The sequence below is a fragment of the Talaromyces atroroseus genome (assembly GCF_001907595.1).
Source record: "Talaromyces atroroseus strain IBT 11181 chromosome Unknown scaffold_2, whole genome shotgun sequence".
Taxonomy (NCBI): Eukaryota; Fungi; Ascomycota; class Eurotiomycetes; order Eurotiales; family Trichocomaceae; genus Talaromyces; species Talaromyces atroroseus.
The window spans coordinates 1,710,227-1,723,172 of record NW_017971434.1 but is presented as its reverse complement, the minus strand read 5'-3'; the positions used below and the strand labels follow the sequence as shown (position 1 = coordinate 1,723,172).

Below are 12,946 nucleotides of genomic sequence, written 5' to 3'. Positions count from 1 at the left end.
TCGAACATCTGCTGTCTGCAATGGCATCAATTTATGCTTACCTACTGCCCATAATCGGTCACAATTAAAATCCTAAGCATATGAGCTTCTATGCGCCCCTGCACAGATGCTAGACTGACCAATAATCAAAGCAAATGCTTGCAAGGGTCCTCATCGTGCATATTTTAGCGCCGGTGTGAAACCGAGGCAAGTGACTTCCTGCAAATGCCAACTGGGGAAAGAAGTATTCCTTCTTCTCGTTCTCTCCACCTACCACTGAGAAACATAACAACCATTAACATGGCGAGTGCGGACGATCATCGAGAATGCGTCCTGATTACAGGGTGAGTGAAGTATCTTGCTCGTGTATTACCACGTGGATGTACCTATCTCTGGGCATATACACCTACACAAGAGGTAAAAGAAAGAAGACACTCATATCTGTTCCTCCAGATGCTCCCCTGGTGGAATTGGGAATTCTCTGGCGCGTGAATTCCAGCGCAATGGGTTGCGCGTCTTTGCCACGGCACGCGACGCCCAGCATATTCAAGACCTTGATGCTATTGGCATCGAAACACTCAGCTTGGTGGTCGACTCTGATGAAAGCATCCAGACCTGTTTCAAGGAAGTCACGGAGCGCTTAAAGGGGAAAGGGTTGGACTATTTGGTTAATAATGCGTGGGTACTTTGTTCATTTTGTTTCTAGCACAGAAAATACATTATCTTCCTCCGGCTTCATGATATGTAGTTCATGCTAATGCTGGGATTGACAGTGGGCGAAGTATGATTCGTATATCTATATCGCGAGTCATTGTGCCATGACTAAATGCAGGAGGGACAGACTACACGGTGCCGGCCATGGAAGTCGACATTCAAGAGGCGCAGCTGACATTTGAAACAAATTTCTTCTCCGTGATACGCATCTGCCAGACGTTCCTACCATTGCTTTTAACAGCGAAGGGAACTATTGTGCAAATAGGATCCGTAGCTGGAGTACGCGCAATTCTCCAAGAGTAACAATACCATCTCCTGACTGACTGTCTCCCCTTGTAGGTGATACCGTACGTCTTCGGCTCGGTTTACAATGCTTCAAAAGCCGCTCTACATTCCTGGAGTGATACACTACGAGTCGAGCTTGCTCCCTTTGGGTATGTAGCATGACTACTCTCCTTCTCAGAGAACCCCGGCTCTAACGATGCCACCCATAGGATCAAGGTGATAACGGTTATCACCGGTGGTGTCAAATCACGTATAGCGCGCACTGATCGCACTCTCGCTCCTAATTCGCTGTACGCGCCTATCGAAGAAGACTATCTCCGACGGGTAAAGCACAGCCAAGAAGGGGCAATGAACAACGAGGACTATGCGCGTAGCGTTGTGTCTCAGGTATTGTATGGAACGGCGCCCTGGCGATGGTTATGGCCGTGGAAGCCGGGTTACAGCAAGTACATCTGGGAGGGCAATCGCACATATCTCGTCAAGACCCTGAGTGGCGGTTGGTTCTGGAATAGCGTGTTTGACAAACTATTCACATCGATGTTCAAACTGTGGAAATTGAAGGGAACGCGGTAAATCGGATGTTTGTGCTTCAGGGGAGGCTTTTCTTTCATTGATAGCTCGCATTAATGTTTTGAGGGGTCGCAGAATGATATTAATAATGACGACGGCTTTCATATCCACAAATGAGCAAAAATCTTGCTGTAGATCGCAGGCGTGAAAGGCGTCGTTGTTCTTGTTCGGCAGCTATCGGATAAAGCTGGCTATGTTTTGTCGGTAGTCCCGTCAGGTGACGGATTATTCCGAATACGTAGCTCCCGCAGAGTCGGCGGAGACTGACTTGCCGTTCCCTGCAAAACACCTTGACTCTGTCAATTGACAAAAGCTCCTCTTTTCGTTGCACTCTCCTCTCCTTGATTTCCTGTTATACCCGACGTGCTTTTGCGTCTTTCTAATACAGTCTGCTGCTAAGTGTTCAAAATGTTCAAACTCGCGCGAAGCAGGCCGATCGCGACGGCTTTGAGAGCCACGGTTGTAAGTCAAATCTCCCTCAGATATCAGGATGAAGCGGAATGCGATGATGTTCCTCGTCCGTTCCAGATTAAGACCCAGACGTCTACCTTATTTCCTTTTCATACATTACTCTAGCTGACTTTTTTGTGTGTCTGTTTCAGGAGTCGTCAATTCAGAGCAGATTCGCTGCGCAACAAAAGAGAAATCTTTCTATCCACGAATATCTCTCAGCCAACCTACTGAAAACGGTGAGTGGAACCCCATTTTTTTATACAATACGATCAAGTAGCACCTTTTGAACTCTCGCTGATCGTTTTCGCAAATAGTATGGCGTCGGTGTCCCCAAAGGCGAGGTTGCCCGCACTGCGGAGGAAGCCGAGGCTGTTGCAAAGTCAATTGGTATGATTTCCCCCCCCCACCATATAGAGGCGTTGGCTCTTGAGCTGTTACTGAAGGAAGGTCTTTAGGAGGAGATGACATGGTGATCAAGGCCCAAGTCCTTGCCGGAGGTCGAGGCAAAGGTTCCTTCGACAACGGTCTGAAGGGAGGTGTTCGTGTCATCTACTCGTAAGTTTCGAACCGTAGCACTCTATAGGCACATTTGCTGACCCCTTCCCCAGGCCAACCGAGGCCAAGATGTTCGCAGAGCAGATGATCGGACACAAGTTGATCACAAAACAAACCGGCGCTAGCGGCCGTCTTTGCAACGCTGTCTATATTGTTGAGCGCAAATTCGCTCGTCGTGAATTCTACCTTGCCATTCTCATGGATCGTCAAACCCAATCCCCCGTCATCGTGTCGTCTTCCCAGGGCGGAATGGACATTGAAACTGTCGCAAAGGAGAGCCCAGACGCTATTCGCACTACTCCTATCGACATCAAGGTCGGTGTTACTGATGAGATCGCTCGCAGCATTGCTACCGATCTAGGCTTCTCCGAGCAGTGCATCGAGGATGCCAAGGACACCATTCAGAACCTCTACAAGGTTTTCAGTGAGAAGGATGCCACCCAAATTGAGATCAACCCTCTCTCCGAGACTTCCGACCACCAGGTTCTTGCCATGGATGCCAAGCTGGGATTTGACGACAACGCCGATTTCAGACAAAAGGAGGTCTTCTCATGGCGGGATACTACACAGGAGGATGCCGATGAGGTCAAGGCTGCCGAGTATGTTGCCAAGCATGTTTGAATCATAATTAGCAGTGCTAATCACAAATCAATTATAGGCACGGATTGAACTTCATCAAGCTAGACGGTGACATTGGATGCCTGGGTATGCAACATCTTGAAAAGAAGCCAAACGTACAAAATGTACTGACTGAATGTTAATAGTCAACGGTGCTGGTCTCGCCATGGCCACCATGGACATCATCAAGCTTAATGGCGGTAGCCCTGCCAACTTCTTGGACGTTGGTGGTGGTGCTACCCCAGCTGCCATCAAGTCTGCCTTTGACTTGATCACCAGCGACCCCAAGGTCACTGCCATCTTTGTTAACATCTTTGGTGGTATCGTTCGATGTGACGCCATTGCCCAGGGTCTCATCAATGTTGTTGGCGACATGGGCCTCCGCACCCCAGTCATTGCCCGTCTTCAAGGTACCAACATGGAGCAAGCTCGCAAGCTGGTACGTTTTTCCGTTCTCTTTGGGCCCGAAAAGTCAATATGAATAATTCTAACATGTTATTCTTACTAGATCGACGAATCCGGTCTCAAGATCTTCTGTATCGAAGACCTTCAGAGTGCCGCCGAGAAGTCTGTTCAGTTCTCTAAGGTTGTCAAGTTGGCTCGCGACATTGATGTCGGCGTTGAGTTTACTCTCGGTATCTAAAACCTCTGTGATTAGCGTGGGTTTGACCTGCGGTTTTACCACTTTTTCCTCCGTTCGGTGTTTTCATGCTATATATTTCACATCTCGCCTTCTCCTTGCTTGACATCTACCGCATTAGATATAGAGAGCAAGAACGGGTCGAAATCTTATCGTGATCGTCCTTGATCTCTGATCTTTCCTCTATCAAATCCATCATTTTTTTTTTTCGAAAAATGACTCAGGAGTGCTGACGCCTTTTTTTTTTCTCGATCCCTGCTATCCGCTTGACATTCAGAATCTCCCAGTTCTCGTTAATCTTTCCACAAATTTTTAATCATGAGCGGATACGGAGGGCTATATTTGTGCAACAGAGTCGGCAAGGAAGTGGCAGGAAGGGGAATTGTTAGTTTGTAAAGGACAAGCGGGGAAAAGAATGGTTGCTTTTAGGGCAAGCTCTCGAGGATACCTCATTGAACTTCCATACAATTCAAGTAGTAATCGATAGACCAGGGGCTGCTTATGTGCTTTATTTCCTTTTCTGTCCGACATGTTGAGATATTTAACTTTTGATTTTTCTCATCAATTCGATGTATGATCTTTTTCATCTCTATTTCTTTCCCCTTAGTTTTTGTCTGTTAAATAGTCAACGAATATTACTCATTCTCATGGGCTCGCCTTCATTCTATTTTTTCATACACTATTGAACACGTAAACCATCCATCCCTTAAATGCCAGACAAAGAAAGATTGTAGGATACCCCGTGGATGATTTTACAACCAAACAACAGCCGTAAAACTACCGATATACCCTATCGACTCCATTCAGATTAATATACACAAGTGTGGTACTGCTTGTTTGTCGTACCCTCCTCTTCAAGACTTTGTCTGCTCAACCTCAACTGCCTCATTCTCTTGTTGTTCATGGCCATATTCACGCACTTCAGCAGGTCCATGGAAATGGCGATGACCCGTCGTAAACCAAGTGATGAGACTGAGCAGCGCAATTACTCCGATTGCCGCGCTCGTATAGTTCATCGACTCCTCCGTCACTGGCGCTTCAGACGGGAAATTAAACGTGATGAAGGCGAAGAGTAGGAACGCGAATCCAAGCGCGTTCATTGATAATGAAACCGGTAAAGAGAGGGACCACAGTGACCCTGTGAACACGAGCTTGCTGTTGGTGCTGGATCTGTCGCGGAAAAGGTAGCCTAACAAGCGTGCGAGAAGGGCAAGAGCATATGAGGCATCTGGTTATATTGCTTGTCAGCACATCACTTCATCTGTCACGATGTCGTGTCGTTTCACAAATATTGGCGTCAAAAGGAGCAAACCTACAAAATCCTGTTGTGGCAATAGAAACAATAGTGTTAAATCCTGTTACAGTACCAAAGTATATCGAATTGAAAGCCATCTGGATAACTACTGTTACCAGAATAGCATAAACGGGAACGTGGTTCTTTCGATCGACGCGAGACAGGACACTGGAGAATGGCAAACCGTGGTCTCGAGCAAAAGCGAAAAGAGATCGAGAACCGTCCGCGACGAGGCTGTTGGTACTAACGATCATGATCACAGTGATCATACTGGCCATGAAACACGTTCCCACTTTGCTATTTGTTGAGTCATAAAAGATCTGAATCACGGGCACCCCCGTGCTGGTATCGGCGGTGCTTGAAATGTCCCCAATACAGAAGCAGAGTGTCACTAGGAAGACGAATCCAGTGACTGCGCCAACCGCTACAGAGAGCACAATTGCGCGCGGAGCATCTCGAGAGGCATGCGTCATCTCTTCGGTCATATGTACTGGGGTGTCGTAACAACACATGCCGAAAAAGCTCTGGAGAATACCCAAGACGGTCGCCATTGCCGTCCCAAAGCCGGTTTCATTCTGGAAGTCTTGAAAGACGAATTGTGCACTCTGTTTGTGATCATTGGTGGCCAACAGAACAACCGTGATGATAATGAACGAGCAGATGTTCCAGAGGAATACAGCTCGAGCCATGCGATGCATTATTTGAGGTGCCCAGATATTGACCGCACCGCCGATGAGAGCAGCCGCATACGCCACAAGGACAGACTGCCAGCGCTCAATAGTGTATTGAGGAAATACGAGGTTTGCCTGTCCCAAGATGAAGTTGGAGACAAAAGAGTTATTTACCGCCCCCATAGCAATGATGCCTGGATTTTGGGAATTTCGCAATGATTAGCACAGATATTTCTTTCATCGACGATACTCATAGCTTTCTGGATAACTTGGCAGAATACTAACCCATCAACATAAACCACCCGGTCACGTAGGACATTTCGCGAGAAATCTTCTTCGGCGCCATCAAAGCTACCCATGAATATTGTCCACCAGCCACAGGCCATCGCGAGCACATTTCTGCGAAGGCGCAGGCCACGGCTAGGGTAAACACACACGTGCCAATCCACCCATAAAGTATTACCGGCGGACCCCCGGAACTCACGCCAATGATCAATGATCCGCTCAATGCGGTCCAGCTGATAACAAAGTCAGTTTCATCATGTCGATTGGGGCGAGGCACCTGTGCACGCAGGAAGCGGAGTATTACCAAGTGACAATACTGAAACTGAACCCAAGCATATCCAGAAAAGTATACGACCGTTTGAGCTCTGCAAGAAGTTATTATCATGGGCATGAAGTAGTGTTTTATTGGCCTGAGTAGCTGCTTCATATTTACCCTGTTGGTATCCCAGGTTTTCCAACGTCAGGTTCTCCTTTGCACTCGTGCCCAAGGAGCCCTTGCCATTCTCTTTGGCTGAAATATCGCTTTCCATTGTGTATCCTGTTTCGTCGTATTACGCAGTGGGAATGAATGGAGACCGTATGGAGGAGAGGGAATGGGATGTTCTCCCTCTGCTGATGGGGCTGTCCATGCCCAGTGCTTTTCCTGTAGTCTTAAGTGGGCATGAGAATCCCGCTTATCAGCAGAAGCCAGGGTTTATCACTCGTAATCCTAGGACAGTATCTCCTATCAGCCCGAGACACGGGTGCGTAGTGCGAATTAGGTTGGTTCACCTTCGGCCGGTCCGACCCTTATCGATGTGCCCCACATCATTTCCTAGCCACAGGCGCACCGAGTTTGGAAGTCTTCTCTCAGCTCCGAACGGATATTAGTATCGTTGTTATGCCAGGATAGACTGGAGAACGGCAGATGCTGTAGTGGAGGGAACACGCTTGCATACGACAATGGCAACCACGATCACGCTTCAACCCTGGATCGGAGGAGCAGCCGCTCTCCTTCTCCCAGCCCTTATTGTTCTACGATGCATGTATCGTCTTTACGTGCATCCATTGTCGGTCGTACCTGGGCCAAAAGTAGCAGCACTCACTTCGCTATGGCTTGCCTATCACACATACGTCGGAGACGAGAGCAGCGTAATATTCGATTTGCACAAGAAATACGGCCCAATCATCCGCGTGGCACCCAATGACGTTGATATCGACGATGGAGATGCCGTAGACCCCATCTACGTCGCCCAGGGTGGCTTTCCCAAGACACCACAATATTCAAAATTTGATATTGACGGACACACGACCATCTTCTCGAGCTTGACTCTGCCAGTGCGGGCTCAGCGCGCAAAAGCCGTTGCTCCGCTTTTTTCAACGGCATCTATCCGCAATGCCAACGCAAAGCTGGAACAGGTAGTCGATGACTTTGTCCGTCGAATGCGTACAGAGGCCGCTCGTACAGGTCAGCCGGTAAATGTGCTGAATGCTGCTCGATCCATGGCCATTGATGCCGTTAGCTCGTATCTCTTCCAGCAACAGTATGGAGCTATCGGCGAGCAAACATCAGCCATGTCAGCGTCACCATTTGTAGATGCTTATGTCGGTGTTGGTGCCTTTTTCAATCTGCTTCCTGGGATAATTGGAGACTTTGTACAGACCATGGCAGATCACTGGGCCACGAATGCGAAAACGGAGGCCGCCTTTCAACTCATGGATCGCTTTACCAACCAGCTTGTGTCCTCCTCCGTGCCCAAAAGCGGTAGCTACCAGAGTCGGTTGCTGGAGCAAGTTTCCCCGCAACAGTCACAAATCGAATTGAAGGACGTCTGTTTCGCAGGCACAGATTCGACGAGCATGAACACAGCTACGATAATGTGGTATTTGACGAAGTACCCTGGAATGTAAGTGCTCTCTATGCTTCCCACTTTTGCTTACTTTATGCCTCTAAAAATATTTCGACGTAGCAAACTGTCTCTAATATTTTAACAATACTAGCTATAATCGCCTCCGGGAGGAAGTCAGACAAAGAATTGCCAACAATGAAGACCCGGCCACAGGACCCTATCTACGAGGAGTTGTGCGCGAAGGCCTTCGACTTTCATGGGCGAATCCGACCCGATTACCTCGCATGGTCCCTAAAGGGGGTTGGCAGTTTAAAGGCCATTTCTTCCCCGAAGGGACCAGTGTTGGTATATCCGCTTTCCAATTACATCAGGACGCGATTGTTTTTCCAGAACCGCACAATTTTCAACCGGAACGCTGGGAAAACCCGACAGATGCGATGCTAACCAATTTCTTTGCGTTTGGAAAAGGCTCGAGGACGTGCATAGCAAAAAACTTGGCAATGGTCGAGCTCACTTTGGCTACGATGAAAGTGGCAGAGACTGATATACTTCGAGACGCGGAACTAGTCACTGATCGTATTGAGATAAAGGAATGGTTTAACTCAAGGGTTAGAGGGGAAGAGATCCTGATCAGGATCAAGTCCTAATGATAAGGTATTAATGATTGCCTACGTCAAAAGCCTAAAGCAAGACTGTACTCCAACATAATATCTCCAGTGTATCGTGCACGGCTGACATATTCTCATCAATAGTACAGCAGCAATGCCGAGGAATTCTTCACCTTTCTTCGATCCTATCGACAACCGTGGACAATATCCACCATTAGAGGACTCGCTGCATTCCTTTTGCTACACCATATGATGCCAAATTCGGCCTAATCCTGTAGCCACCCAAAGGATTCCTCTTAATGGGGCTTTGGTAATGCTCGGTATACGGGTGCTCTATTTTAATATCAATTGCTAATGGCTTACCCGATCGCTCTGATGAGCGCGGCCCAGATGTCGTCTCCTTGATTTGGGCTGGGTGTCTTCCTCTCGACGGCCACAGGCAGCAGCCGAAGTGAAAGCTGCGGCTGCCATTTTGCAGTAAGCGATATTTGGCGAGGAGTCGTCGTTTGAAAGTACATTCTTGACAAATCCACCCTCTTCATGTGACTCGACAACCGGGCCAAAAATCGTGTTACATATTACTACAATACTAAGAGTTCTGGAGTTCGCTTCCATAAATTTATGAGAATACCATGGTCCGTGAGGCGGACGGTTATCCAGGGCTAATCTGTTTCAAATGAAAACACGGTCGAACAGAATCAAATATAGTGTCGCGATCGTAGACAAGTATATCGCGGGTTGAATCATCTGAGAATGACTCATAATAGCTTACAATGAAAATTTTAATATAGTGAGTGCAGCATAACCCTAGCTCAGCCCGGCTTCATGCCTAATCACATTGCAAATCTTCCCCAGGTGAGCACTGGACTAGTATGTATTGGAGAAATTGGCTATCACCTGAAGAGCTTGTCTGGTTTAGTGAAGTAAAAGAAGATACACGTTGAATGGCAAGTCGGTGTATGTGGCTCTTCCGATTACTATGCTACCAAATGGACAATCTGCATTCTCAGCTTCGCCAAAACAATCTGAACCATACTCTGTATCCGTTTAGCAGAAGCAAACTTCCTACTGAAAGCATGTAATAACTCAATGCTCAGCTCTAGATCCTCAATAGCTTTGGAAGACTCCAAAACCTGCGACAGGTTATTCGGCTGCGCTGTCGTGGAGTACATCAACGAGAGTGTCGCATTGAATAGAACGGCGAGATTGAGCCAATTATACGAGAACCGCTGCTGTCGATGCATTGTAATGGCTTGCCGGATAGCCATGCTAGAAGCCTCGGCCAGCACCCGAAGCTGAGAGAGGTCAAGTGTTTGACAGAGCGGTGAAGGACGATAAAGCATAATCACATGGGTATAATAATTAAAGTCGAACCAGTTGGTACACAAATGGGGCACCTTAGACTGCAGGTCCGGCAGTGGGAACGGCATCGTTCGTCGCCATTCTATCAATCGTTTGTGAAGACATTGCAGTATCTGCTCCTTACCCTGCTGACTCACAACAGGCTCCCTGTTCTTGACAGAGTGAACTCGACTCCCGATTTCACTGGCGATGGTTCGGAGAGCCAAAATGTGCAACGGAATGGCCATAGTTGATGGCTCTAATTTCGTGGATGGTATGATACCGTCCGGTCGAATGTTTTCATCATCCGCATCTGCAAAAGGCTGAACAGATCAAAGCATTAGTATAAAATAGGGAGAATCCATATTTAATATTATATGCGGCATACCTCCACAGTAATGTCGTCATCTTGTATGGCAAATGGACGACCTAGTGCTAGAGAAACAACACTGAACAAAACGATCAGTAAGCATTCTGCCCTGCAGCGAGGACGGATATATGATTTGGGGATTAGGCATACCGATCCATCATATACAACGAAAAAAAGAGACGCTTTTGGTGCTCAATAATGTCAACGGCCAAGCTCTTGTATTGATCGGCTGAATGAAGCCCCATGCCAGTTGCTATACGAGCCGCCATCCCGATCAAAATCCAAGTATCTATCCTGTTAATAGGAGAAGAAAAAGAAGGAGTGCGGATACACTTACTGGGACCGATTTTGTTGAAAAAGGAATAAGACACTTGCAGCATTAGTACTTCCAGAGCCGCCTAAAACATCCGGTATAAGTCCAATAGCTTGTTTGAAGATTATTTGAGGTTTATCCACTCACCAAATCTCCACATCCCATGGCAGCCTCGAAATGAACCATCGCTTTGTTGAATAGTTGTACGGATTCAGACTCATCCAGCAAGGAGACTGAAGAGTATGCTGTAGAACCAATGGCTAGAACCATCCAGATCCGAAATCGCCACAATGGGGAATCCCCCAGGGCATCACTGGGATTGGCGTATAATCGCCATAGTACATTTGTCAGTTCTTGTTGCGGAACAATCGGATAAAGTGTGTGGGAGTGGGCAAAATAGAATTCAAGAAGATGACTAATATGCGGCATCTCTAGAAGAGTGAGATCTTGAAGATCTTGAAGATCGTCGTCTGGCTGATCGTTTGGAGCATAACTATACTGATGATGCTGTGGCAACGGGGACGGGACCAAGTGGGTATTGATTTCCGTAAAAGCGGATGTAAAGGTGGGAGTAGATCCATTTTCAAGCCCAAGGTCACTATCTTCTTGGCCCTCGTGCAATCCGTCTTCGAATACAAACTCTTGTCGATCTGGAGACAGTCGCCGAAGAACTGCCTGGGTGAGTTTAGCAAACGAAATGCCCGATGACGAGCCAACGTGTCGTTCTGCAGCAGCCTCCAGGGAGAGCAATTTCAGCTCATTGGCCAATGACTCGGATCTGCGAGTATTGGGACTACGTTGGCGAGTAGGAGATACATTCACCATGCTTTGCTGAGTCGTCGTTCCTGCTTGCATCTGCGGCGGTGACGATATGGCTGATGCTGATGATTGATCTGGTGGAGTAGTATTATAGAGCAGCGTTGCTTCATGAAAGTCGTGTGGTAATTTTCCATTTTCCGTGGTTTGTATGTCCAAACAAATGGCCAACTGCTGTTCCAGTTCTTTGACACGAAGCTCTAACCCATGTACATATCTGAGCCAAGTCAGAGTCAATATCTACCACACAAACCTGCGTCAAGGCTTGAAAAAGATGAAATGAAAAGACATACGCAATCGAAAAGGTGGCCGTCTCCTTTTCGTCATCCAAATAACTGCATCGTTGATTGGCCTTTTGGCATGCTTTGCACTGGGGGAGGGTCTTATCACAGCGCTTTTTCCTTCGATGGCATCTCCTGCAAGAGCTTTCTGCTCTTGCCGCTGGCTCTGCCATGCTTGAAGCCATCTAGCAGGTATATTAATGGTACCTCGTCAGATCGATTGCTGATATGAAACGTGCAAGGACGTCAAGCGTGTTATCGCCGTCTTATCGTGGCCCCCCCACTCCGGCGGGGGCTATTTACATCCTCTAATCATGGAATTTTGCATCTAACGCATCGGATAATGCATGAAATTTTATTTGGAGCTCAGAATAAAGTCCTATTTTAGATTTCAAAAATCTATATTCCCAATCAATCTAATCTCTGAAGGGCCGGCCAGGGTTAGGGCTAAATTTCCATTTACGGTACCCAAGCCCCGGGGAGGAGCTAGCCCCAAATCGGTCGCCTTTCTCGCCTCGTGAGGATATTTCTTAAAGTAAAGTTGCTTGATTTGGTCTCTTTATAAACCCCGCGGTATCTACTTATATACTAGATAAAAAACAGATTATTCTATTGTTATTATACGATATTTTGACATCCAAATGTCATGTTGTCGCCTGAGCCGCCTCCCAACGTTTGCCATATTCGGACGGGCCGCCTTGTCATCAGAAATAACATAATAAGTCAAAAGGACCTCGAAATATTCTTTCTTCTTTCCTAAAATATTAATTCTGCCCAGTAGAATTATTTATCACGTTGTTTTCTCATCAGCTAAGGTTCACACCAAAATAACAACTTATACTACCATGTCGGCCAACGGTCAATCATTCCTCCTCGACCCTGAAAAGACAGCCGGTCCCATGCGCTACTCTCATGCTCGAACGGTGCAACCAAATACCTATCACACCATATATGTCTCGGGAATTGCAGCCGTCAGTCCAGACGGAACGTACGAGGGTGTAACCGAGAAACCAGACGGCACATACGAGCTCGATATCCGCAAACAAACAGCTGCAGTTCTACGGCGAATTGAAAGCATCATAAAGGGCGCTTCGGATGGAAAGGCAGACCTTTACAATATTGTGGACGCTGTGGTCTATATCTTGGATATGAAAACGCAGTACGCCGGGATGAATGAGGAGTGGAATAAGATTTGGCATGATCGTGCCAGTGCACCTTCTCGTGCGACTATTGGGGTTAGGGAGCTGCCAGATCCTCGGTTTTTGGTTGAGATCAAAGCTACTGCAATTTTCGAGAAATGACAATAAAGATATGTGGTTTAGAT

At 47.2% G+C, this 12,946-nt stretch overlaps 5 protein-coding genes across 5 annotated transcripts, besides 1 other annotated feature; 3 read left to right on the top strand and 2 right to left on the bottom strand.

Annotated features, from left to right (window-relative positions):
- Positions 1–279: 279 nt before the first annotated feature.
- Positions 280–3,817, top strand: UA08_02706 (hypothetical protein; the record flags this gene model as incomplete). Its single annotated transcript, XM_020264777.1, has 14 exons — positions 280–323; positions 433–657; positions 753–760; positions 812–972; positions 1,033–1,127; positions 1,188–1,547; positions 1,937–2,010; positions 2,125–2,237; positions 2,316–2,388; positions 2,457–2,556; positions 2,610–3,155; positions 3,215–3,261; positions 3,321–3,613; positions 3,683–3,817. 14 exons carry the CDS (start codon positions 280–282, stop codon positions 3,815–3,817), a joined length of 2,274 nt encoding a protein of 757 aa, XP_020122135.1.
- Positions 3,818–4,668: 851 nt separating this feature from the next.
- UA08_02705 (hypothetical protein) lies at positions 4,669–6,594 on the bottom strand (the record flags this gene model as incomplete). The annotated part of the gene is made up of 5 exons (XM_020264776.1): positions 4,669–5,042; positions 5,131–5,973; positions 6,065–6,297; positions 6,369–6,429; positions 6,498–6,594. 5 exons carry the CDS (start codon positions 6,592–6,594, stop codon positions 4,669–4,671), a joined length of 1,608 nt encoding a protein of 535 aa, XP_020122134.1.
- Positions 6,595–7,006: 412 nt separating this feature from the next.
- UA08_02704 (hypothetical protein) lies at positions 7,007–8,540 on the top strand (the record flags this gene model as incomplete). The annotated part of the gene is made up of 2 exons (XM_020264775.1): positions 7,007–7,950; positions 8,045–8,540. The coding sequence occupies 2 exons, from the start codon at positions 7,007–7,009 to the stop codon at positions 8,538–8,540; spliced, it is 1,440 nt and encodes a 479-aa protein (XP_020122129.1).
- Positions 8,541–8,777: 237 nt separating this feature from the next.
- Positions 8,778–8,820: a repeat region (Identified by RepeatMasker using a combination of RepBase library and repeat library created with RepeatScout).
- Positions 8,821–9,478: 658 nt separating this feature from the next.
- UA08_02703 (hypothetical protein) lies at positions 9,479–11,795 on the bottom strand (the record flags this gene model as incomplete). Its single annotated transcript, XM_020264774.1, has 7 exons — positions 9,479–9,796; positions 10,001–10,165; positions 10,231–10,291; positions 10,363–10,501; positions 10,550–10,610; positions 10,673–11,558; positions 11,635–11,795. The coding sequence occupies 7 exons, from the start codon at positions 11,793–11,795 to the stop codon at positions 9,479–9,481; spliced, it is 1,791 nt and encodes a 596-aa protein (XP_020122128.1).
- A 672-nt stretch (positions 11,796–12,467) lies between these two features.
- Positions 12,468–12,923, top strand: UA08_02702 (hypothetical protein; the record flags this gene model as incomplete). The annotated part of the gene is made up of 1 exon (XM_020264773.1): positions 12,468–12,923. The coding sequence occupies one exon, from the start codon at positions 12,468–12,470 to the stop codon at positions 12,921–12,923; it is 456 nt and encodes a 151-aa protein (XP_020122131.1).
- Positions 12,924–12,946: the final 23 nt, after the last annotated feature.